The 27,300-nt window shown below is 36.4% G+C and overlaps 1 protein-coding gene across 1 annotated transcript in view; it reads right to left on the reverse strand.

Moving 5' to 3' along the window:
* The window catches only part of DIAPH3 (diaphanous related formin 3), a gene marked incomplete at its 3' end in the record, with an annotated part of 101,694 nt that overhangs the window by 50,443 nt on the left and 23,951 nt on the right, over positions 1-27,300 (reverse strand). Inside the window, exons 10-12 of the mRNA XM_010166671.2 lie at positions 5,191-5,286; positions 4,138-4,232; positions 1,839-1,940 (exon numbers count right to left, since the gene is read on the reverse strand). Of these exons, the coding sequence (XP_010164973.2) occupies positions 1,839-1,940; positions 4,138-4,232; positions 5,191-5,286 (293 nt within the window). The remainder of the gene's footprint in view (positions 1-1,838; positions 1,941-4,137; positions 4,233-5,190; positions 5,287-27,300) is intronic.

The following is a 27,300-nucleotide window of genomic DNA, read 5'->3' on the forward strand; positions in this document are numbered from 1 at the left end:
CTTTCTAAAGCTCTGTAATATAGTCTGAAAAGAAATCTAAAACTTACCAATGTGAAACATACCTTTGTAAAACTACTGCTATCTTCTGTAGGGAATAAACAAATACTATGAGAAAACAAGTGAAAAGGTAATAATTTTTCTGAATTTAGGCATTTTGTGGTTTTTTGCAACAACAGAAGTGCTGAAAGCATTAGTTTCATATCTCATAAAACATCAAAATATGTTTTGACTGCACTTTTTTGTGGAGGGAGGATACTTCTTGTAAAGAATCTGAGAGATGTATTTAATGACCTTTTGAGATAAATAGTGATAATTTAATCAAGTAAAGAAAAGTTAAGATAGGGATGAACTATAAATAGATCTCTTGAATGTCTGATTAAACTTCAACAAGAAATAAAAAGCAAAAGATTTCGTTACCTTTTGTAACTAAAAAATTTGGACCAAGAGAAATTGATAATTTGGCTTCAATCAGAAAACTATATACGAAAATCTTGGAAAATAAATAAAAGTGTTAAAAACAGTGGCATTCTTCCTCCTTTTTTTCTTGCCCCCAGACTGTATTTAGAAGACTCCCAAGAACAGAGACACCAGTATTACATTAGATGTACAATGACTGTTACTCTTGTTAAAGATGGATCGAAAATGAACAGCAGCAACAGCTTTCAGCAAAAGCACCACTTCAAAACTAGTTCTGGTTTACAAGTACCTGTACTCAAAGAAGACTGCCTATGTCACATCTGTAACCAATTCAATGCGGTGGTGTTTCCTGACCAGACCAGCATTCTTCAGAACTGATTAGAATAGTGATCGCTGCTTTTATATCCCACACCTGTGCTCCAGCTGTTCCAGTATTTAAGTACAGGTATTTGATATCCACTCGGATATCCACCAGCAGCAAGTGCCTAATGTTACAAAGATATGATACTCCTTTTCCTGAAGCTCACAGATACATCTAAAAGAATTATTTCCTCTCAGGGAAACCCTCCTAGATGAGGCTAACAATGCCATCTTAGCTTGAAATGCTAGGAGTGGACAAAAAAAATAAAAAAAATAAATAAAAAAATCAAAGACTCATACAGATACATGCACCCCACCTGGGAAAAGAAATAGCCTTATTCTGTGTTTGTCTGGATGAAATAATTAACAATTTTGAGCTATGCAGAAGTTATATACAAACTATATTTCCACAAAAAGCATCATCTGCCAGCACTGAACTAGCCAGCACTGTTTTCTTTTCTCTCTTCCAGTCTTCCTTTGTTACTTCAACGTGGGAAATACTATAATCGTATCTTCCCACTGCAAATGGAAAAAGTGACTAGAAGTGCTACTTGAGAGAATATATTATAAAACATAGGAGGAAGGAGACAGAATAGGTTAACATTGTGATAACTACAGTATTTTTTTCTCATTTACATGGATCATAGAAAGAAAAACAGCAGTACAGAAAATGTCACCAAAAAAGTTAAGATTTATTAATGCAAAAGTAAAGCCAAAATATTTTAGCTATGGAAATTAAAAAACAACTCCATATCTCCATCCCAGTGAAACTTTGCCACAGAAAACAACTTTTTCTTTTTTTTTTCTCATAACCTAAGTTCCTTTTTTAAAAAAAAGAGAATCTCAAATAATTCGAACAGCAACATTCCAACAATCAGGCCTTCTACATCCATGGATATGTCCAACGAATGTCTGATTAAAAGGCAGCAGTAGTACTTTTCTCCCAGGCTGGAACCTCTTCACATTTTTAGGATGGAGCAGCTGACATTATTTCTATAACATTATATTAAAACTATATTACAGGAAAGGACAAAAAAAAGTGATAACAAAACAGAACTCACCACAACTCCAAACTGCTCCGGCTCAGACAAATTATTATACTCATTCTTGAACTTGGACAATGCATTCAATTGTTCTTGATCAGGAAGATGTTTTATTAAATTCTATCAAGAAAAATAAAATAGGCTTAAAATTCTCAGATTCTATGTTGCTTGTATTATTTTAGGGAAAGGGTATTACATATGCATCATTACCATACACTCCAAAAGCAACATTCCTACCTGAAGACAGTCAAATGTAAATTGGTAACACACAAATTAACATAACTGAGATTGTAAAAAGCAAGTGATTAAATACTTCTATCTAGCATCTTCTGCTGATTCTACAAACATTTCTGTAGTCTTTTTTTAAACACCATTTTTAAAGAAAGAATATGCTTGATAGGAACTATGCAAACAGAACATCAAGAAGTGAACAGAACAGGGAAGGCAGAAAAAGAATTAAGTGTACTATATCCAACTAAAGGATGGCAAGAATTATTAATGTTAGACAAAAAGTAATTTGAAAATGGATAAATTATTTTCTAGTATTTCAAAACAGAAGCTTAAGCCCATTAGACACTGCTTAGCCTGAAAACTTGCCAGAGGTAGGTATTCAAAGGTGGGACTCATCTTCAGCTGAATTCAGGAGTCCATATGAGGAGCTTTGACACTTACACAAATGAATGTCTTGTGAACACAGCTAAGATTCCCTCCATCTGATCATCTGAAGAGTCCTCAGACTCTCTGGAGCTTCCTGAACACTTAGACACCTATATTTACTTATAAAAAAGGCTATTCTGAGGTTTTGGAAGTAGAGTGCTTCTCAAATAGTTAACTATGGTATATAATTTGAGCCAGTAGCTCAGTTCTGTCCCTTCCGCAGATGACTACTATAACTACTAGACAATAGTCAGGGTCCCTCTAGCCTGCTCTCTTTCTCAACTTACGACTCTTGTATTCCTGCTTACCAAGAAACCAAGAGAGAAACTGTGTTCTTACTTAAAAAAAAAAAACATCCCCTGGTCTACTGATAAGAAAACTCTTCTAAACTGAAATAAAGATTCAATCCTTCTAACACTGAATCAGGTCTAGCAAACACAGCTATCCCACTACTTACTACCATATTCCAATAAAGGATCAGAAAGACTAACACCAGAATTTCCCCTGCACTCGATGGAAAAGGTAGACACTTTGGTTAAGCCAAATTCCTTTTTATTACTCTGAAAGTATATAGCTTTGGTGATATACAATCAATAGAAAAGAATTTACTTATGTTACTGGGCTGGATTCTCCATTCAAAAGTCTTGAAAAAATCCCTATTTCTATCCAAAAAAAGACCCTAATTTCTTCTTCTACAGGAAATTCAGCCAGTTAGGATATACAAATAACCTCTCTGAAGTCAGACAAATAAAAAGTCATAGTTATGCTTTGCTTAACATACTTACCTAATTTAAGAAGAAAGAATTAAACTCTTTAACTAGTACCCCAAAAATATCCCTAAACTAGTAGTCAACTCAGTGGCTCTATGTTATCTTCAGAACCTGTATTAACTAGTTTAAAGCTAGCCCCAAGTGTTTATTCAAGTTGCAATATCACCCTTAGGTCACAGTATAGATCCTCTTACTAAAGTATGAAAATACTAGATTTGTAACTAAAGAACAGATGTATCCAAACTCATTCTATGACTGTCTATTACTTCTTCACTAATCAACATTCCTGCAAAAAGCATACATTTCTGAAAATCTAACTTTATCTTTCTTGGTTGTTTCAGTAGGGACTGGTACCCAGGTGTCTAACACACTTTCAGGTATGCTGTATTTAATAAAATAATACAGAAAGGAAAAACACTATCCAAATAAACTCCAGGGAAGAAAAGTGGTCACTATGGATACCCTAAGGTAAGATCACAGATTTTATCAGCTCTAACAGGACAGGGGAAAAAAACAAACAAAACCAAACCCACATAAACCTTTTTTCATCTAGTTTTTGACCAGAGCAGCAGATCTGTGAAGATGAGACAGAGGTAGAAACAAATTAAAGAAAAACTAGGGAAGAAACAGAGTATCATATGCTGTTTGAATATATACCAAAGAAAAATCTCAATTTAGGTGTGAAAAATATAAAAGCGGAAAATAGAGAATATAAAGTCAGCTACTTTCATAAAATAAACCAAAAAAGAACCCTATAGTTCTCAGAAAAAAAGATTCTTGCAGTGATTTATTAGCCAAAAGTTTATGCTAAGAGGCTTTTTAGCTACAGGTTTCTATTTAATGAGAAGTTTGCCCTGAAATATTGGGATTTAAAGTGTCATTTTCCTTACCTGAATCATGGACTCTGACAGCTGTTTTTCATCTATTTCCAATATCATCATTTTGATTTCTTCATAAGGCACTCGGAAAGAGCCAAGGAAAATTGCTAAAACAAAGATTCAACACATCACAAAGAAAGCAAGACAACAGCAATCTTTTTGCTACTTACAAAACACCAACTGAACAGGCTATAACATCTACAGGTTAACAGACACTATGCAAAGTAATACAGATATTATGCACAATATCCAGCATCACGGAAAACCTCCCTAAGCAGCTAGTGACAAGACTACTCTGCAGGATAGTCATTGCCGTTACAGTATTTTGTGCTGAGGTGACAATTACACTTCTTTCTTCAATGGCCTTCTCAGAGCTTTCTCATAAAAAAGCAACATGAGAAACCAAAACCATATAAACAATTAAAAACCAAAATGCTCTTATAAAAACTGTTTATTCATTTATAGAATAACAGAATGGTTTGGGTTGGAAGGGACCTTAAAGATCGTATAGTTCCAATTCACAGTTCACCCTAATCCAATTATTTCCGATTTTATATCTGCTGGCATTTAGGAACCTATTCTTTATAGAACTCCTCTCTGCCAAAACTTTATGATCTTTATTTGCATATTACTGTATAATACTGAGTATTGCCTTCTTTCTATGAAGGACATGAGAGATAACCAGGCATCTTGTAGATATCACTGTCTTTTTTGCTGGCGGTGGGGGAAGTTGAGGCAAGGCAGACAGTATTCCTTGATGAATATGTTGAAAATATAGATAGATAATTAAATATACAGCTGCATGCTTGTACTTCAATATATACAGAAGAGAATAATTTCAGTCTTAATCAAGGGATAACCTTTAACTGTTTTCTAGGTCTTTTTAAATGTATTTCAGTTGTATCAACTCACATATTTGGTCTTAGCATCAATTACTGCACATATGTACATATTTTCACACACTTTAAATAAAAAGTGATTACTAGGCAGTCAGACAAGAGAGAAAGACATTTTTATGGAACATTTAAACAACATTACTTTGTCATAAAAACAGAACCTACTTACACAGATTCTGTGCAATCTTTGGGTCCAAAACTTTTAATTCTTTAATTCGTTTCTTAATGGATTTCTTTTCTTCAAAACTCTGGTCCTCTTTTTTTACTGCCAAAGTAAACATCAATACACTCACTGTTAACTCTTAATATTTAGGGAAAACATTAATGAATTCAGAAAACATATTTACTATTAAGCATAGTCAAGTTACAAATAAAATAACATATCATAGAACATACAGCCAAAAAATACAGAGGTTTTGCATTTATTGTTTGCATTCTCAAAATTTTTGTTCTTCAGTCAAATTTGTCATTATGTTAGCCTTCTAGAACACAGGAGGTTTTTTAATATATAGAAACTGAATAAAGATGTTGGTGTTAATTGTATGAATGGTCTGAGGTCGTGAAAGTCATACTTAAAATACCATGCAACATATTTCAGTCAGTCTGGCCAGGTTAACATTCTGAATTAGATTTTAACAATAACAAATCTCAAAAATTTAAGTATTTTTGTGAATGTTTTTTCCTAAATATATGCACCAAAACTACCAAAGACCACTGGCTTGTTAAAAAACTAACATTACCTTAGAACATAAATGAATATACATCTATTTTCCTCATGTCCTCCAAAATGATGTATTTTTAAATATATGGTGTAATCACCCTATTATAAAATACCACAAAGAAAGTGATTGTATAAACATACATTAATCGCTAGAATTTTTGGCTTATTCTTTCATTTCAGCAAATAATTCATACAAATAGAATCTCCCAAATGCATGTAAACTGAATTTTCTTCTCATTATTCACACATTGTCATAAGAATTTTACTTAAAATAACAGCATAGTCTTGATAGTGTATCAGTAGGAACCATTCCAATCAATATGCAAACAGATAAAACAGACCGAAACCACACAAATCTTCCCTTAAATCCAATCTTCCAATCTGGCTGTGCTCCCCCACTCTGCCCCCAACTTTCTTTCCCCACGCCTCCCCCTTTCCCCCCCCCCACTTCCGGCCAGCACAAGTCTTCACCATCAAATGTTATTCACTCAATGTATTACTATTGTTTATCTAACTCTCAATTTCACAAGTGAAATTAATTTCTAAGCTTTTGCAGCATGATTGTTCCAAATTAACTTATACGCATTTCAAATATTTGAGAGTAGAAAATCTGTCGTAATAAAAATATATGCTACTAACTTCAGAAGGAGATGGATATAGATAAGAGGTCTTGTCAAGAAGATATAGGATTAAAATTTCTAGCTCACTGATGATTTTTGACAAAACTAGATATAACATGAATTATCAGGAGAAATTCTATAAGTTGAAATTATTTCCGTAAATTTTAACAGAGAGAACTTTGAGAGCTATGGCAGGTTGCACAGGCTCTGAGCAACCTGATCTAGTTCAAGATGTCCCTGCTCACTGGAGGCAGGGTTGGACTAGATGACCTTTAAAGGTCCCTTCTAAGTCAAACTATTCTATGATTCTTAAAAAATGTTTTTCTAAGCACAATATATTTTGCCTAGAATTGAGATACAGACTAAACGATTCTTTGAGGTCTCTCAGCTTTGTTGTCTAGGATACTACCAAAGCAATAAGAACTTAAACACCTCACATAGGGATTGAGGGAACTGGATTCTAGTCCCTTCTGAGCTGGCGTAGACACAAATTTGAGTCATCTCCCAAATCACTTTTAGTACTTTACAGCTGCAAGGTACAATGATGATCCTCTTGAGGATATGACAAAGTGTAGAAAAAAACCTGGTATTCTGAAAAATGGAACTACTGAACTAAGACATAAAGCAATCCTTAGAAGCAGGACTGATATCCAGGGCCCTGGCAGATGGGTTACAAAGCCACAATGCTCCTCTTTTGTCTTTCTCCCCATCCTACCCACAACAACCAGTTGGCCTTGAATTTCTTTTAGCACATATTTAACAGAAAGGTTAGCATTCTCCTTTCCCAGGAAAAATGACACACTCTGCTTACTACCACGTGAAAGCAAATGAAGTAGGTTTTAACCACCAATGTGAGAACTCAATAACCCAACATTCAAAAGGAACAGAGTGATATTTGATCTACTGGATAAAAAGGAGGTTACCACTAAAGCTTTAATTTTTGTCTGTTTATGCTTCAAGAAGAGCCCCTACTGTCTTTTCCAGAACTAGAAAGTATGCATTACAGGTCTTATAACAGAGATAATACATAGATACACAAACACACAAAAAAATCAGCAGTTAAACATGCTCTGCTTTAACTCCCAACTTTCAAATCAAGAAACAATGCTGCAAATGAACTGGCTAATTCCCTCTGGAATTTTCATCCAGGAGGGGTTTACACACAATATTACAGCAATACTTAAGGCACTGCAACCCTAAGGAAAAACGTATAAGCATATAACATATTTATTGTAGGAACTCATGCAGGAATTGTATGTAGAGTTATATAATTAAGCAACAAACTAAATTACTGTAAACTCACATGATACTTCTGCAGGAGACTTCAGGTCACATCCTTATGTAGTTGGCAGCAATAAGAAGCAGAGGATACATATTACTTGCCTATTGGAAATGTCGCGATTTCTAACGAAAACTCTGCTACCTCCTACTGCCTCTAGAAATATTTATCTTATTTGCTTATGAACTTACAAAGGAGAAAAACAAAAACAACAAAAAAAACCACACAAAAAAGACACAAAACTATTATCTACTTCTAACAAGAAAAAAGGAAAAAAGCCCATGGGGGCAGAAAGAAAAAAAAAAATAATAGAAAGATATGGACAGATGAAGTAAATATCTAGACTAACAGGAAATCAAATAAATTGAGCAATTAGATTTTTATTTGGGGAGGAGCAGGGAGGAAAGTATACAGAGGACAGAAAATGGGAAACATCTGCTTACACTGGAGAAAGATAAAGCAGCCCAGTGAGAGTGGGCAGCTGCTGCAGAAAGGAGGTGTCTATGGAGGCAAATAGATGTAAGACGTTGTCATATTAATGAAAGAATCAAACCAGGGGATCTCAAAATGCACAGACAGCTCTCATGGCTCCAGAAGTTGGACCATCATACTAAACCACTGACTTTTTCAAAATCATGTCTTCTGTATTAATAAATACAGGCGATGAGTGGCTTGAGACCAGCACCAAAGAGAAGGATTTGGGGGTACTGGCGGACAAGAAGCTGAACATGAGTCAGCCATGTGCACTTGCAGCCCAGAAGGCCAACTGTACCCTGGGTTGTATCAAGAGAAGCATGGCCAGCAGGTCGAGGGAGGTGATTCTCCCCCTCTACTCCGCTCTTGTAAGGCCCCACCTGGAGTACGGTGTCCAGTTCTGGACACACCAACAAAAGAGAGATATGGACCAGTTAGAACGAATCCAGAGGAGGCCATGAGGATGATCCAAGGGCTGGAGCAGCTCTCCTATGTGGACAGGCTGAGAGAGTTGGGGCTGTTCAGCCTGGAAAAGAGAAGGCTCTGGAGAGACCTTATAGCTGCCTTCCAATACCTGAAAGGGGCCTACAAAAAAGCTGAGGAGGGACTCTTTACAAAGGCAGGTAGTGATAGAACAAGGGGAAATGGCTTTAAACTGGAAGATGGTAGGTTTAGATTAGATCATAGGAAGAAATTCTTCACTGTGAGGGTGGTCAGACACTGGAACAGGTTGCCCAAGGAAGTTGTGGATGCCCCCTCCCTGGAAGTGTTTAAGGCCAGGCTGGATGAGGCTTTGAGCAACCTGGTCTAGTGGAAGGTGTCCCTGCTGATGGCGGGGCGGGGGGAAACTAGATGATCTTTAAGGTCCCTTCCAACCGTAACCATTCTATGATTTCTATATTATACAACTGAAAAGGAATGTTACATATCAAGAGCCACACATCCTTTTAAGTTGTGTCTATATGCTATATCTATCACATTCAAGTACCAGCATCTGAAACACAGAATTCATCTCACATCCTTCCCAGTTCCTCCTATGTCCACAATTTCACATCATTATTAACAGTGTACAGATGGAGAAATCCGTCAAAGGAGTTCTAACTATTGGAAAGATTACTTCTCCTTCAAACATGCGTCCATATACAAATTCAACTGTAGTCAACCACCTCCACTTACAGCAATGATCTGACTGAAATCAGGACTGGTTTACAAATTTAACATCACAGTTGGAAGCCTACAGAATACCATTTCATAAAAATGTGAATCAACTCCTACGTAGCTACTCCACAGATCTCAAACAATAACATTTGTGGTAGGTGCCACTGAAATAATCTGTACATTTATTAATTGCCATCCACTATTTCCATTTCTGCCACAGGTATTGATATGATTTGCTACCCGCAATCCTTATGTAAGAAAAATCATACCTGTGCATCTCTATACTAAAGAAAAAAAAAAATCTAAAATACATCATCCTACTAAATAAAAACAAAATACTCTTGTAATACAAGCTTCTAAAGGAACATGCAGATCTGAATATTTGTTTTAAAAAGTCTAAATTCCTAGTTCAGATGAAACTTGAAAACTACATACACAGAAATCTATAGAACACTCAGTGGAGCTATTTTGTCACTAAGTAACAGAGCACACAGAAAATTATACAAGACCTTGCACCTTTCCTACCCTCTTAACTAAGGCAACAGTCATCTTCCAGTCTGTCTTCTCTGAAAAATGAAAAAACAAGTCAAGGGGCATGAGCTCAAAGGATGTACTCATACTGAGTCTCATAATGAAAGTAGACGCCTACCTCATCTGTTTAGAAGTCTAACTCTCAGAAGTAAATGATAGCTTGTGCCCCACATAGTAGGATATTCAACTGAAAAACCTGCATTCTTTATATCCAAAATGTTTTCTGGAATCAAAGGAATAGATCTTTAATAGAAGATAAAGTTGTGCCTGAATAGCAAATGATGCAAAAGTTCTTAGTTATTCAAAGCAAAAGTGTGGAATAACTTGCTACAAATCACAGAATTACTGAAGTTGGAAAGGACCTCTGGAGGTCATCTGGTTCAATCACCCTTGCTCAAACAGGCCCACCTAGAGCCAGGTGCCCAGGGCTGTGTTCAGATGTTTTTTTAATATCTCTAAGGATGGAGGAAGAGTCCGCAACCTATGACAGTGCTCAGTCAAACTCACAGGAAAAAAGTGTTGCCCAATGTAACAGGTAACGGGATGTAACAGGGGGAACATCTTGTGTTTCAGTTTGTGCTCATTGCCTCTGGTCCTGTCACTGGGCACCACTGAAAAGTTCTTGGCTCCATCCTCTTTGCACTTTCCCTTCAGGTGGTTCATATACATTGAAAAGATTCCCCCTGAGCCTTCTCTTCTCCATGTTAAACAGTCTCAGCTCTCTTAGCCTTTCCTTATAGATGAGATGCTCCCATCCCTTCATCATCTTCATGACCCTTTGTTGGACTTTCCCCAGTATGTCCATGTCTCTTTTACCAGGGAGCCCTGAACTGGACACAGTATTCCAGGTATGCCCTTACCAGCGTTGAAATCAAAGGCCTGACAAAGAATACATGTCTTTTGACTTACAGAACAAAGTCTTTTGAAGACTGGGATTGTTTTAACAACTCCATAACTACTGTTCCACAATATGACATGCAACAAAACAAAGTTTAGTCTCCAAAAAAGGACACTGACAAGTCTATTTCCTAGACTGTGATGCTACACTGCTGCCATCAGCTCCATTTGCAGATTCCATACTGAGCTGCACAGTTCACCGGCACAGTTATTTGTGACGATCTGCTTCGAAATAGCAAAGAAATTATGAACTAGATCTAAATCATTCTGCAATATCACTGAAGACATCTATTTGATTTTTTTTTTTTTTTTTTAAATAAAAACAAGGATAAAATGAGGATATCAGGCACAGTCCACAGCAGTAGGAAGAATATAGGAGGGAAAAAAAAACCAAACAAAAATCCCAAAACTCAACTTTGTAGAACACACAGTGTGGCAGCTAAAGAGTTAGTAGAACTGTCCTACATTTCCTGTTTAAAGCTTCCCCCCGCCCCATTAAATTTTCAATTCTTAAAAAAAAAAAAAAAAAAAAAAATCAAAAACTTTACTAGTCTGCAAAATAATCACTGAAAAAAATCTTGAATTGTTCACTAAATTTATCTAATTGGCAAGAAAAGTTATAATTGTGCTTCACACACATACTGTGAAGTACAAAGGAAAGACAAGTCAGAATACTTTTCAAAATATTAAAAAAAAATAGATTGGCTTCAGATATAAATAGTAACATGCAGAGACCATTGATTCCATTACTTTCAAATGACCTTGCCCTGGGAGGTTTAGATAGAGCTTGTCTGATATATTTGTACTATTGCACATACTTCATGGTTACCAGTTAAAACAATATGTATATTTTTAGGTCCATAAATGTAACAATCTCCTTTTTTTGTCTTCATTTTATGCATTATATACAGGACACAAATTCAGTTCTTTGTACTACTGCCAGTCTTTAAAGTTATACACTATTCCATCCTAAAAGATGAAAGAAATTTGGAGGATTACAGTTCTAGAATGAGTTCCAGCAAGGTACTCAAGTAGTTCACTATATATTTACAGTTGAAATATCTTTTTATAAATGTGGAATACATTTATTGTTCAGATAGAAATCTCTCACAGACAAAGCTGAAAGACAGCATCTGTTTTGAGATTGAAAAGTTTGCTAGCAGAGAGCTATTTTACATAACAGAAGTTAAATACTCAGTGTACATCAACTAAAACTTTGGTTAAACTTTGGTAAAAATACACAAACTCTGGTTTTACACTGAGAAAAACCAGACCGTTTTCCCATCTAAGTCCTGTTAGGCATATCTCACTTTAAATCCAAATACTTGGACCATCAGACATTACGAAAAAAAAAAAAAAAATGCTATCTTAACCACAAATTTAATTGATCTACATTATTATTTGGCTCATGTAAATATTTGTACTAAGAAAACTATACAGATCACCAAATGAAACACTGAAGCAGCTTCATCCTTTTAGGGGACGTCAACCACCCCAACACCTGCTGGAAAAGTAGCACAGCAATCCAGGAGATTCCTGGAATGCATGGAAGATAACTTCCTAAGCCAGGAAAGAGACAGCCCTACCAGAGGGGATGCGTTACTGGACCAATGGAAGTGAGCTAATCAGTGATGTCAAGACTGGAGGCAGCCTGAGCTGCAGCGGTCATGCACTGGTGTGGAGTTCAGAGTCCTGAGGGATATGGGTCAGGCAAAGAGTAAAGTCAGGACCCTGACTTTAGGAAAGGGTTTTAGGAAAGCAAAATTCCAGCTCTTCAACGAGTTAGTTGATAGGACTCCCTGTGAAACTGCCGTCAGGGACAAGGGAGCAGAACTGGCAGATCTTTAAGGATGCTTTCCATAGAGCACAAGAGCTCTCAATCCTCAGGTGTAAGAAATCAAGCAAGAAACACAAGAGACCAGCATGGCCGAGTTGAGACCTGCTGGCCAAATTAAAAAGCAAGAAGGAAAAACACAGGTATCCTGGGAAGAGTATAGGGATGCTGCTTGGTTGTGTAAGGATGAAGTCAGGAAGAACAAGGAGCAGCTGGAGCTGAACTTGGCAAGGGATGCAAAGAATAACAAGGAAGGCTTCTACAGGGATGTGAACTGGAAAAGGAAAATCAAAGAAAGTGCAACCCTCCTGATGAACACAACTGGCAAACTGGTAACAATCGACAAGGAGAAGGCTGAAGTACTCAATGACTTTTTTGCTTCAGTCTTCACTGGCAGCCTTTCTTCTCACACTTCTCAAGTGGATGGACTGCTGGGCAGGGACTGGGAGAGCAAAATCCTCCCCACTGTAAGAGATGAGGTTTGTAATCATCTGAGAAACGTGAACAAACATGTCTATCAGACCTGACAAGATGCACCACAGAGTCCTGAGAGAACTGGCTGATGTAGTTACCAAGCCACTCTCATGATATTCAAGAAGTCATGGCAGTCAGATGAAGTCCCTGTTGACTGGAAAAAGGGAAACATTGCACCCAAAAAAGGGTAGAAAGGGGGACCCCATCAGTCTCACCTCTGTCATCTATCTGGACTTCTGTAAGGCTTTTAACAGGGTCCCCCACAACACCCTTCTCTCTAAATTAGACGGATATCAATTTGATGGGTGGACTGTTCAGTGGATGAAGAATTGGTTGGATGGTCACATGCAGAGGGGAGTGGTCAATGGCTTAATGTCCAGATAGAGATCAGTTACAAGCGGTGTCCCTTAGGGGTCTGTATTGGGATCAGTACTGTTTAATATCTTCATCAACAACACAGACAGTGGGATCGAGTGCACCCTCAGCAAGTCTGTAAGACGACGCCAAGCTGAGTGGTACAGTTGACATGTCTGAGAGATGGGATGCTATTCAGAGGGACATGGACAAGCCCTAGAAGTGGGCCTATGTGAACCTAATGAAGTTCAACAAGGCCAAATACCTGGTCCTGCAGCTAGGACAAGGCAAGCCCTGGTTTCAATACAGGCTGAGGGATGAAGGTATTGAGAGCAGCCCTGCGGAGAAGGACATAAGGATACTGGTGGATGAAAAACTGGACATAAGCTGACAATGTGAGTTCACAGCACAGAAAGCCAACTGTATCCTGGGCTGCTGCAGGACATCAACCTGAAGAACAACCTGAACAGATAGTCCTAGCACCATAGTTAACATTTAATTCCCTGAAGCAAAGCATTGTTTGCTCAAGGATGAAGACAATGGTAAGAGACGAAACTCAGTAAGGGAGCAGGGGGTAGAGATCCCCTGAGCCTTTCTGAGAAATGTCTCAAACACTCACAAGACACAAAAAAACCTGAAATGAGACCCTCTGAGCTCTATCCTGAAATAAAACTGCCAACATGACAGAAGGGCAGTCCATGATAAACAATGAGCATAAAAGAGGAAGCTCCAGGAAACAAGGATTCCAGAATCAACTTACCTAGAAACCCCTGTTGGCTGGACCAACATTGGAACCAGGACTGATATCTATCCATCCTTCTCTTTTCCTCCTTTTTTTCTCAGAACGTAAGATACGAAAACCACAGAAGAGGTGAAAAATACCCAACTTTATACCAAATTGTATCCTCTCAAGTTTAGCTACCGCTATTGAATATTTTTTTCCTATTTACAGATCACTGCTGTTGCACCTTTATTTCAATACAGATCAGTGAATCTGAGTCACATTTCCCTCTCTCCTGTGGCACAAAAACTTCACAGGCAAGAATCCAAGATGTGACAGTCATGCTTCCCTCTCTTCTGCTATGGGAAAAGTTTACGGGCAGGAATCCGGGACATGACAGCTGCATCTAAAGCAGCGTGCCTAGCAGGTCAAGTGAGGTGATTCTGCACCTTTACTCCACTCTAGTAAGATCCCACATGGAGTACTGTGTCCAGCTCTGGAGTCCTCAGCACAGGAAAGACACTGACCTGTTAGAATGGGACCAGAGAAGGGCCACGAACATTGTCAGATGGATGGAACATCTCTCCTATGAGGAACAGCTGAGAGAGTTGGGATTGTTCAGCCTGGAGAAGAGAAGGCTCCAGGAAGACCTTATTGAAGCCTTTCAATACTTAAATGGGGTCTATAAGAAAGATGGGGACAGACATTTTAGTGGGGCCTACAGCAACAAGACAAGGGCTAATGCTTTTAAACTAAAATAGGATAGATTAAGACTAGGTAAAAGGAAGAATTTTTTTACAATGAGGGTGGTGAAACACTGAGATGGATTGCCCACAGAGGTGGTAAATGTCCCATCTCTGGAAACATTCAAAGTCAGGTTGGATGGGTCTCTGAGCAACCTGATCTAGTTGAAGATGTCCCTGCTTATTGCAGGGGGGTTGGACTAGATGACCTTTATAGGTCTCTTCCAACCCAAACCATTCTGTGAGTCTATGACTCTACAAATCACAGTATGGAGACATAGCAGAGCACTGCTGGTAATAGACAGGCGCCCATTCCTCCCCTCACACACTCAGCTTTTCTCTCGGCTACATATTCCTACAATTTCTGAAAAAGCAGCATGTAACCAGGAGCAGGGCAGAAGACATCAGTCAGGCCAGCCCCTTGCCTTCAGCATCAATGAACAAATGCACCTGCTCAGTTGCTCAGAGAGCACCATCCCACAATCCCAGTTGAGCAGAAGCTGGCACTGCATCTGAAAGAGGCTGTTCCACCCTTTTTCCTGACTCCTTATACTGACCAGCATACTTCATCTTCATACTTCATCCGTATAGTGAATGCCAGGAGTTAGTTTTCAGTTGTGTCAGTTCCCTGCCTCAGCTCACTGCCCAGCCATGTAACACTCATGTCAAACAAGAAAGAGAACTGGACCTCCTATTGAGCAGCACCAGATTCATCTGTCACTGAAATATGGCACAAAAATTCACAAAATTGGCTACCACATTAAATTATAAACAATAGTTACGTGTTTTCAATTAAACATTTATTTTTACTTGAGGGTTGTTTGTCTCAGAACTGTAAGCTGTAACATTTTGATAAGATAAACATTTTTTCATAATTGATTTGGTCTTGTTAGTGTAAGATTTATAGTTAACAAGTACCATCTATATCTACAGCTAAGTTGAAGACATACATCTGACAGAAAAATGATTCCATTAAAAACTCAACTCCTTCCTTTAAACTATGGCTTTATTTTCATTTCATAATGTCTTAGCAGCACTTAGCTCTCAAAATCAGTGTTTTACTACATATCCTTACAGGTGAACAGTACTCCAAGGTATTCACAAAAAAGACAATTTATACTAGTCATTATGTAAAAGTAATTTCATCATGGAACACATATTACACTATACAGTATGCTTTTGTAAGTACTTTTGCCAAACAGAGATTTTTCAAAGGGTATTATGTTTTCTGAAGTTATTTTTAACTCTTTTATTAACCTCTGATCTCAATTTAAAACAATTCAAGATCTTTCCAGCAGGGAAACACCAGATCAGGCTTTCAATCTAACTCATCAAGTGATTGTACAAAACAAAACAAAACAAAACAAAGGATATAGCAGCAAAAGAGATGGGGAAGTGCAAGAGCAGTAATGAATGATGTGACATAAGAGTGACAAAAAACTTACTAAGCTACCACTGTCACTTCTTAGCACTGTCTGGGTCTCATACACCAAGAAGGAGGGGGCAGTAGTAGCCTGACAAAGGACTGATCATTAATTTGTGGGAAGAAAGAGCAGTACATGGGACTCCAAACTGAAAGGGCAGAGGGAAGAGAACAGCAAACTAGGATTACTAGGGAAGAAATGGTTTCATCCTGAATGAAACTGAATAAGCAGACTGCCAAGTTACACAGGCAGTGGAAGGCCAAGGAAATCAGAGATAATAAATAGCACTTCCTCACATCAGCCCCTGAAGTATGTCAAAGCACCTGAAGTATGGCTGGAGACCTGGATGGGTCAATTCTACCAACCTAAGTCAACAGATACCAGTATGTAATGAGGCAGTGCAGTATCTCTAGATCTCCAAGACGATGGCATTATGCTGAATGACAATCTGAATGCAGTAGTGGACTTGCAGTTCAAATGCTTGGGTTTGAACCTTCAGACCAAGACTGCTTACTCATTGTAAGCTTCCCTCTGGAAGATGGGAAACCTGGGAGGCAAGTCATGAAACAGCCAAATCACTGAGGATTTGCAGCCTGCAATTTGCAGCCCAACCTCTTCCTCACACACTACTGCTGCACCTGCTGTCCATAAATATTTGCCTTATGTGGTGTATGGGAACAGGGGTGAGAAGATGAAGGAAAGCAAGTCTATCCCTTACTTGTAAATTTTTGCAATAGTAATACTAACTATAGTGTTATCTAATAAATGTAAAATAGGAACTCTCATGGTCCAAAGACCAGCTCACTGCTGTATGAAAGCACAACATATACATTTTTCATATTTTTGTTAAGTCTACCTTCAAAATACTGAGCTTTTTTTCTTCAAGATGCATTCACAAGGTAAGTGTGCCTGAACCTCTCTGATCTAGATGACTGGAACCAATCTGCAGTTTAAATTTATTCATGACTAGATTATACCTATTTCTCCTGGTTTAAACAGTTCTTTTTCTTTCCTAATGCTCTTCTAAAAGAATAAGAGAACATCTTAGCGCTACGACATGATCTTTGCTTTTTCTTAATTAAAGATTTCAAATCCATTTAATCTCTTCACCTGATGATACCAGCAGCTTCTATGCATCCGTGATTTAATCTGTTTTGAGTCTGGGACAGTGGAACTGAAAGTCACATTATAAAGCGTGACTTGTAAACATATTAACGACAATGCTTCACTACTGGAAAAACTTCTGTGAAATCCAGGATTTGTTCTGCTCTTCTTTCTTTATGGGTTGGTTTGTTGTGGGTTTGTTTGGTTTTTGGGGTTTTTTTTTGTTTTTTTTTTTTTGGGGGGGGGGGGTGTTTGTTTGTTGGTTTCTTTTTTTTGTTTTGTTTTGTTTTTTTTTTTTTTGTAAAAACTGATACATACATATACATATGGGTACATAAACCCAAGTAAAAATCACAGATTCTAGCACTAACCTCAAGTTTGTGTTCACTGTTAAGTTTTGGGCATAAGAATCTCCTAGTTTAGGTTCTGATACTCTGACCACAAGGAAAGGCAAGTTCTATGCTATGCTCTTACATAATATAAAATGCATTTGAAGGGACCAGAGAAGTGTTAGTTTATTTCAGGCAACTTTTTTCTCAGATGATTTATTACCAGGTTTTTTGCTTTCTTGTGATGCACTTGCACTCACACTCTCTCCCTTCTCAACCACCACCGGTACTCTGCCACTTTGTAAGTTGTCAGCCAGCTGCTATAGGTCTTCATAATAAAGTATTAGTAGATGGATGCTAGCAAGGTTACACAAAGATGGTAAGAAACATTTTAATGACCGCTACAGAACTTTAGCATAAAGGTTATTAGTAGCTCTTCCTATCCATCCATCTGTCTGTTCCTCTTCCCACTTCCATCCTCTTACTTCCTCCTGCCATCAGACACAGACCCTTTGGGCTAAGCAGCACGCTGTTAAACACCAGTTACGCAAATACAGTAGCGTTTAGCAACGTGAACATGGAATTGAAATTTCTTTGTTTTGTGAAAAAAGTTCTGTTTAAATACAGACAAGTGAAGTTACGGATTAAGATCTGTACAAAAACGTCCTATGGCTCTTACTCTGTAGATTATATATGTAGTATAAGTATCCTAAGATGGTTTGATTTAATTAGAACAAGTCCACTCAGAATTGAGGGACTTAAAAGTGACAGTAAAATTTACCAATCATATTGAAGTATTAGGCTTTATTCCCAAATTTAACTTAATTGTGTTTCTACTACTCATTGAACTTCTTACCTTTGAAATCCTTCAAGTTGAGATTGCCTCCAAATTCTGCCATCACAAAGTTCAGCCTTCTCTTAACATATGCAACAAATCATTGAGACCATTTAATAAATAATGATTCCCAAAACTGATCTGAACTTCAGAAACTCTACTAATAGCCTCATAGTCCAATGCATCCTTTTTTGGTATTCCATACCTCCTCTTGAACTTACTTGTTTTATAAATCTGCAGCTAATCCCATTTTTCATTAATACTGGATCAGTGGCAATCCTACTGCCGTCCAGAGGTTAAATCTATCACATTTACTTTGGTTAGAAAAATTATCATCTTCTCAAAAGAAACAAAATTTTATCAACTGTCTGGCATAATTTACGTTTCGTATGCTGAATCTGACACACACACTCCTTTTAAAAAAAAAAAAAAATTCTACCTCTTTATCTTTGATTATAATTTTGTAGAAAAACTGTTCAGTGTTTCTGCACATCACTGATACTGGACTATCAAATCTACAACACAAAATCCTCTGTGATTTTTGAAATTAAATTACAGAAAAGGTACTAAGCCCTTTTTCCTAGCAAGAATATAAAAACCCCTCAGTATTCCCTTGCTATAATCACTAAATGATGCATGATTCCCTTGGAAACCTCACTAAAAATTATATACATTGTTCCTAATAAAAGCAATGAAATTGATTTATATAATTGAATAAAGGAAAAAACAATAATGCACCATAGCATAAGTTAAACTCAAAGTCCTTATGTGCACAAGCAACCCGAGTATTTGGCTTAAACAAAATATGGCTTCAGCCAACATTTTTCATTGCCAAATCAAGAGCTGTCAATCAGCACATTTGTTTGTGTGGTCTCATTAGAGTGCATTGCCTCAATCTCAGCAGTCACAGTAAAGAATGCAGAGAGCGTAACTGTATCTACTTAACCTTCATCAACTAGCATGCATGCATCCTCATTAATTTTTTTCATCTCACTTTCAAGCATGACATGGTTCATACCAGAACAATAACTTGCTGATAATTGTTCAAGACAACAGCTGGACAGGAGCAGAGCAGAGGTGAACTTTCTTATAGATTGGAAGGTGCCTCAGTGAATTACAATTAGTTTCAAAAGTCATCTGTCCCGTTCATCAGCTTTGAAAAGAAGACGTTTCATTAGCAACTCGAGAAATCCTAACATATTTTAGGCTTTAATGACCCAATTGTACTGTATTTTCTAAGACAGGAATTTCTCCGGATCACATGACAAATATTTAAATGTGTGAGCTCACAGCTCACGATATAGTGTTTACAAAATTGTCACGTGATAGAAACTGAAGGTTAGCTCGCCATTCGTTATTATCTAATTTAAATGCTAGTAAAATAACAAGAATAATTTATACAACTCCCAAGTTACAAACCACCTTTACAAAACTCTGATGGTAATTTTACTGTACTCCCTTGAAAGAAAATCAGTGTCATATTTAAGAACATAACAAAAGAATTCAGATCAAGTACACAATGCTAAAACAAACCATAAAGGAAAGCAACTGTATATATAGTTGCATACTTGCATTTCATAACAAGCTAAAGGAAGACAGAGCCCTTGGTTTTCTCAATATTGTTCTTTCTCTGGGGTAAGGAAAAAAGTTATCCCCAAGTCCTCTGGTCTCCCCTAAAACTCCAAATATAATTTGCCGTAACTGAAAAAAGGAAACATCAGTAGGAAATCCAACATGTATCTGCCTTTCTGTGACAAAATACTATATCCACATAGTCTAGATCACAGTCATTATAATTTACTAATAGTAAAAAACCCTAACAAGATTATTAACAAACTGTTGTGTGTTGATAATGTTCCCTGTCTCTTCTACAAGAATCACTTCAGTGCTGCATTATCTCTTGCTTTTCCTGCCCTAAAACTCAATGTTTTTCAGTCAGAGAATAACTTCCTGTACATTTATATCTACTTTCTAAGGAAGTTGTTGATATGGAAGTGCTCCATTTCAGCAAAAGAATAATCTCCATATCTAGAGAAACATTAGTTCTTAAAAATTATTTCTAGTCAGAAGGCTGCCTTGATGATAAAAATGTGTGTTTTCTTTTATTATTGATAAATGACAGTTAATCTGCAGAATTTACTTTTTTTTTTTTTTTTTTTTTTAACTATGCTTAAAAAAAAGTTTGGCGATGCAAGAACATCTATAAAAAGGACACCAGATTTTCAACAGCAAGTCTAGCTTCAGATGCAGAAAAAAATTGCAGTTGAAGGTCCATTAGAAACCTACATCCTACCCAAATTCTTCACTTTGGAATAAGTTAATACATGAAACTGCAGCAACAGCTAGTAATGTGAATTTATACACAAGGTAATTATCTTACAAACAAACAAAAATTCCCGCTGTCACAGGGAAGAGTATACATAATGACAGTATGGGAGACAGAGCAATGTGTCTATTCCAGAGAGAATGTCAGAGAAGTATCATTGAAAACAAACAAAAATAAAGAGAGTTATGACAAGACGTAGTTTTCTACATTAAACAACCAGCAGTAAGCATCCTTCAGGAGGCAAGAAGGATTTCAGGTACAGTTTAAAACAAGTTGTTTAACAATGAATTATCTTCTGTAGCACCCACCTCCCTAAGTAAAAAAGCACATCAACATGGTGATGCCAGTATTACTTTGAGAAAAAAAAAAAATTGTTAGTAACTGAAACTCTTGGAGATCTGTTATCCAGATGAACATCTGCAGTTACAGTTTCTGGCACAGAGCACAAGTATACCACAGTATGTTTGTCCCTGCCATTTCTTAAGGTACACAGTAAGTTACCACGCTCCTTTCTACATGTCCTTCCCCAAAGCTGAGCATGTTGCCATACAAATATGGTGCAGGATCTTTACTTTCATTCTCGCAAATCCAGAAATAGCAAGGTTACATGAGTATACGTAAATAACATGTCTCAATTAATTCCAATTAATCTCTTTCTCTCTAATAGTTGTTTATATAGATGTTCATACTGTGGGCAATGAGATGCTCTATTCATACACCATCATTTACCTGGAATAGTGTCCTGGAGTTTCACTGCATAAATGCTGCTCTTTCAAAAGCAGTAAGATGCTTAGAGATATTGGCAACAGCGTAGCTGATAAAAGCATAAACGCAGTTGAAGCAACCAACAACCACATTATTATCATAAAGATCTCTCCATATGGCAATCAATTCTTATTCATCCTAAGTCCCACCCGTTTCCCTTGTAACACTGTCTGATGCATCTCCAAATGTAGCTTTCTGGGGCCTTTACAATTCACGATTCGACACACTCACAATGCATGGGTTGCAAGCATGCTGTTGTGTTTTGGTTTAACATGATCAACTTTTTGTTTGTTTGTTTGTTTTGGGTTTTTTATAGAATCATAGAATTTTTTGTTTCATTTTGTTATTAAACATTTTACTGTCCACTTAAACATTGCTTAGCAATAGTTCTGGTACTTCCAATGCTTACTCTGGAAAGAGTAATTTCAAAAGTTTCTTGTACTTCTCATATTTACTCTGGAAAATGGGATTGTGAACAGGTCAATGCTAACAGTGTTTTATGGAAAAGAGAAGGTAGATGCAATTCCATCTACCCATTATAATTATTTTCTGTTAGGGTTCCACTGGACTTCACGTGCATCCAAAGAAGCAAAGACATATACCCACCAGAATTTTACCTGGGGAGGTAAATTTGTGGAGGGAATTTCATCAAGTAAGTACATGAGGAAAAAAAAAAAAAAAATCCTACAAAAAACACTCCCCACTTCCCCCCCAACCCCCCCCAAAAAAAAAGTATCTGTGCATTCTGGGTGGATGAACCTTTAAGTAAGAAAGAAAAACTTCTGTGCATGTCAAAACAAAAACAAGTGTGACTATACAATCTATACGATGACTCCGTGTTACCCAAAACCAAGTGCAAGGAGAATGAGAGAATACCATGTATTCATTTGGAGAATTTTCTGGTTTCTGCCTTCAGAAATCAAGACTTCTAAACATTATACAATCATCAGTGAAGGTTCTTTGTCAGCTCTTCTCCTGCCCTTCCCTTCCTCTTTTCCACTAGCATGGAGGTACAAAGTGCTGAACAGCTCCAGGACAGAAAGTGGCCTGAATTCTGCCTGCAGCCAAATACACTGGTCTGCCTCTGTTAGGCAGGATCAAGATGTTCATAGTTCAGACCATGAAGCCCTAAAAAAAAAATACTATTTTTTTCATCTTCTTTTTTATAACACGCTTTAGAAAACTTGCCTTATTGATGTTAAATTGAGGATAAGGAGAGAAGAAATACTGTATCATAAGAGAATATTAATTATGTCACATTTTATAATTGGGGTGAGGGGGCTTTAGACTGACAGGTTTGATTGACATTCAAAATCAGGACAGTAATGACAAATGGTATAGTGATCTTATCTATCCACTTACAAAGTTAAGCCTTCATTTCTCAGAAAGAAAAGAAGCAGCTGCTGCCTTTTCAAACTTATTCAGCAGCTGGAGCCAAAACACCTCTTGCCCAGCCAACCTGGGCAGAAACACAACTATGTTTACACTGCACTACAAGAGGAAGGAGGGAGGCTATACAGCAGTTTCTCACTTCAAAGTAGAGCCTTCAGGTTTTTATGACTCCTATGAAAGCGTTCACACTAACATAGTAGATAACCAGGGCTGTTCTGTATTAGAGACTGAAGAAGCGTAAAATTCAACTTTCAAAGCTTTCCAGTTCTTTTTAGCTATATTTCTTTCCATAAAGGTTCAAGCATTTGAAATAGCCACTAGGTTACAAGTCAAAAAGATAGACTAATGTTTCAGAAGTTAGGTCCCCAAATATTGGAGAGTTTGTGCCATTGCCATTTCCAAAAAAGAACTATATTCAGTACCATCTCAAACATTGAGAAGGGATGTTTTTCTACGCTGTCCACTTGCAAAAACAGGACACAGACTAGAAATCCAGGAGCTTATTCTAGATCTAAAATGTTGATTTTTTTTGTTGTTGTTGATCATCAGTACCAACATAATTTGTTCATTAGTAAATGGTTGGGACACACACTTTACATCTAGAATTTGCTTTACTATCAATTCACTTTTTCAGTTTGATTGAGATCTAGAATATACTGAGATTTCACATGATAATTATATTTTTTAAACCTATCTTACCATAAAAATGATATAAAAATAGATGCAAGCACCTAAGCTAAAAATAATAACATGGCTGGTAAATGTTCAAAATATTTTTTGTGTCCAGTTAACTAAAAATCAGCACAGATTTATACTGACTTATACATGGCACTCAACAGACACGATCTATGCTTTTATCAAAGGACATTCATAGCTATTATATATATTATACATAAACAACAAAATAATATACTTACGTAGAAGCATAACTATTTCTAAATGATGAGCTGCATTTTATCTGAAGGCTAGTAGAAAAAAAAAACCTTTTTTATGCCCTAGAGAAATCTACAAAATGTTACCTTGTAATTTTATTCTGAGAACTACCACAATAAAAGCCTTTTCTGAGAAGAACTGATACTTTGGTTTAAGGTGACATTGCTTCGTTATAAAGCATAAAGGCAGTACTTCTGTAATTCTCTATGAGTATATTTAAAAACACAAGTTAACTATAATAGAAAATACTGTTGCAGAGACTTGGAAAAAAAAAATAACAAAACCAACCAAAACTATATCCAAAGCTGTGTAGCCATTACTGTCAAGACATACTGAACATTAGATTTTTTAACCAAATACTTGAAACAAGTCTGAAATCACAGTTCTAAGCTGCAAAACAAAAAACAAAGTGGGGCGTGGGGGGGAAGACTCTTAACTTCATAGTCTCTAAAACTACAGCATACATATCTATATATCAAAAAAGCAGAGGTAGCAAAAATTAGTAAGTTATTCAATAGGATGTTAAGATCTGTTTCTTGTAAGAATGTAAGGTGAGTAAAGTTTGGAATGTTTTTTAAACATACAAAGGTCACAGGAATATAAGACACAATACAGGCTGAAAAAAGATCCAAGAAATGCACCAACCTCTGGTTGCTATGGTGAAGAGAGGAGGAAGTAGAAAGTCAAAACGACATGCATAAATAGTTTTTAAAAAATGTATTTGGATACAGAACTAGATGTGATGCAAGAACGCAATGTGAGACATCAAACTGATTTCATGCAATATATGTGAAATCAAAGAATAATATATACAAAAACAGGAATATACATTGAAAACTTACTGAGAAATCTAAAGGAGTGCAGAGCCAGACACATTTAACTGATCATTACTATTTCCATGAAAAAATGACAGTGCAAACTATTATTCCTGATCTTCATTACATTTTTGTTAGGAGAGTATTCTTGTTGACTACAAAAAGACTGCTTATATGAAATTTGTAACACAGTATTACATTGATATGTCATAATCACTAATTAACAATTAGCGTTTCATTTACTTTGAACCCTTTAAGATCCAAGGAGACTAAAGTGTTTTACTGTTTTATTTTAGGATTTAACTAACTATGATTTCAACAATTATATGATCAGGCAGATTCAAATAGATGCTAAACCCAAAAAAAATTTTCATCTTAGACTTAAGTGACTGAACTATTATATTTATATATTAACTTCAGATCAAATAGCAACAATAATAGCAACAGTTATAATTTTGATCTACTTATTTTTACAACTATGTATAATCTCATAGTAAGAAACTGAGGTTTAAAATAAGCTAGAATGAAGAAAACAGATGAACAATGGAAGCTGAAATTATAATAGTTCAAATTTAGTATATATAGAAGTACGTAGATTTATTCTAGCACACAGAACATGGTTTCATAAAGCATAAACTTTGCTTCAGGAAATTTCTCTCCTCCCCAGTATAAACTGAAAAAAACATTAGAGAAAAATACAGAGATGACTAAGGCAAATTTATAAGCAAAAAAAAAAGTTTGGTTTGCTCTACTAAAGGAATGTTCACATTTCCCATATCTACTTCCCTAAAAGAAAGCTATATTCTCCCTTAATTAAACTACACTACTTAGCACTGTGGGAGTAGATATCATACAAACTGGAGAAAGCAGTTTGCAATGGAAAGGCACTAAGTGCATAGCTATTGTACCATGAGGAGCTGGAATGTTCAAGAAAGAGGGAAGTGTCTCTTCTTTCTGCAACCCAGATTATATTTGAATGCGTGTACAGTTTTCTGAGAAAAATCTCTGTGAAAGAACTTGATCGAGCATATGAAGCTTAATATATATGTAGCAATCATATTGCAGGTGAGCTCTCAGCTGCACAAGGGAACATTACACTTGATAAAAATCTGTCAAAACCATTTCTGAGAAAAAGTTCAACAAATCAGAGTATTTACGTACTGAAAGCAGCATAAATGAACCCTTCAAACTATCTAGAAACCAACAAAACCCAAATTAATTCATTTTTAGGTGTAATAAACAAATCTTAATATCAAGTCTCTAGAGCACAATGGAGTACTTGTAGGATAAACAAGTTCTACAGCCCTATACCTAAACCAATGTCAATCAAGGTCACCATATCCCCATGCAGATAGAGTTGCATATTTAACAAATAAATCCAGGTATTATCAACAGCATTAACTTATTAATAGGTGAATATAAAACACATAGTCCATGTTCTGCAGAAAAAAGTTAATTAAGAATAAGGAACTGCCTTGAACAAATCTGTATTGTAACTCCTCAATAAGCTAAATTAATAGCTTTACATATTTTGCAGTGGGGAATTTAACTTCCATAAACACTAGGCTTTCAGTCATACACTACATATCAAAAGGAGCTTTCTGACAACAGTCTGAGGACTTCGGACCAAACACTAATAAGTTTCTAAGATGTTCTTTAAATTGAGAGGGTCACTCATTCTATCCATTTTATTTTTATTTTTTTTCTACTAGAAAGCTATATTTTTGTCCCTAATTTCAGTACTCCCTTTTGAAATTACATTTTGGTGCCTGTATGGTGAACTAGAGTCTATACTCTCTTAAACAGCATATTAATATTACTTTGACACCAAAAACCAAATGAAATTAATAGAGAAGCAACAAACTATTGGAAAGGAGGAGTTCAAGCTGATCTCAAACCACAGTGTCTTGACATCAAAATAGGATCCAGCAGCCAAAATTAAAACAATTCCTATAACAATTCATACATGAAAATAAAAGCTAAAAGGAAACAATACAAAAATAATAAATGAAGTGACTAAGTTTAGACTATTTCATTTAGATGCAAAGGTCAAACATTGAACACAATGCACAAGATATTTAGGAAAAAAAAGAGCAAGAAAATTCTTTGTCTTAGTAGCTACCACAAAACCTCTTCCTGATCTGGCAGTTAAGCATACGTAACAATTCTTTAGCTATTTAAAACTATTTACTAGCCGAAAGTAATAATTATTACTTTAATAACTATTCAGGCAGTTATTAGGAGAGGGGGGGCTGAAAGTATTACTTTGTTTTTTTAATTAAAGTATATTACAGCATTTAGGAAAAGATGTTAAGACAGATATTCACTCCAGAAGGGCCTGTATTTCAAATCAGAGAACAAGTCCGTAATTTAACATATAGAATGAGTTCCAGATTTGATGTTTCACACTCCAAACACGTCATAACTTTTGAGCATAGCATAATCACCAGTATTATATTCTTAACTCGGTTTTTTAAATATATTCAAATATAAGATATCAGTTTTGCGTGACCAAAACTGTCCCAAAGACTCAAAAAGTATGTTGGACCT

Source organism: Antrostomus carolinensis, unplaced genomic scaffold (assembly GCF_000700745.2).
Source record: "Antrostomus carolinensis isolate BGI_N321 unplaced genomic scaffold, ASM70074v2 scaffold4904, whole genome shotgun sequence".
Taxonomy (NCBI): Eukaryota; Metazoa; Chordata; class Aves; order Caprimulgiformes; family Caprimulgidae; genus Antrostomus; species Antrostomus carolinensis.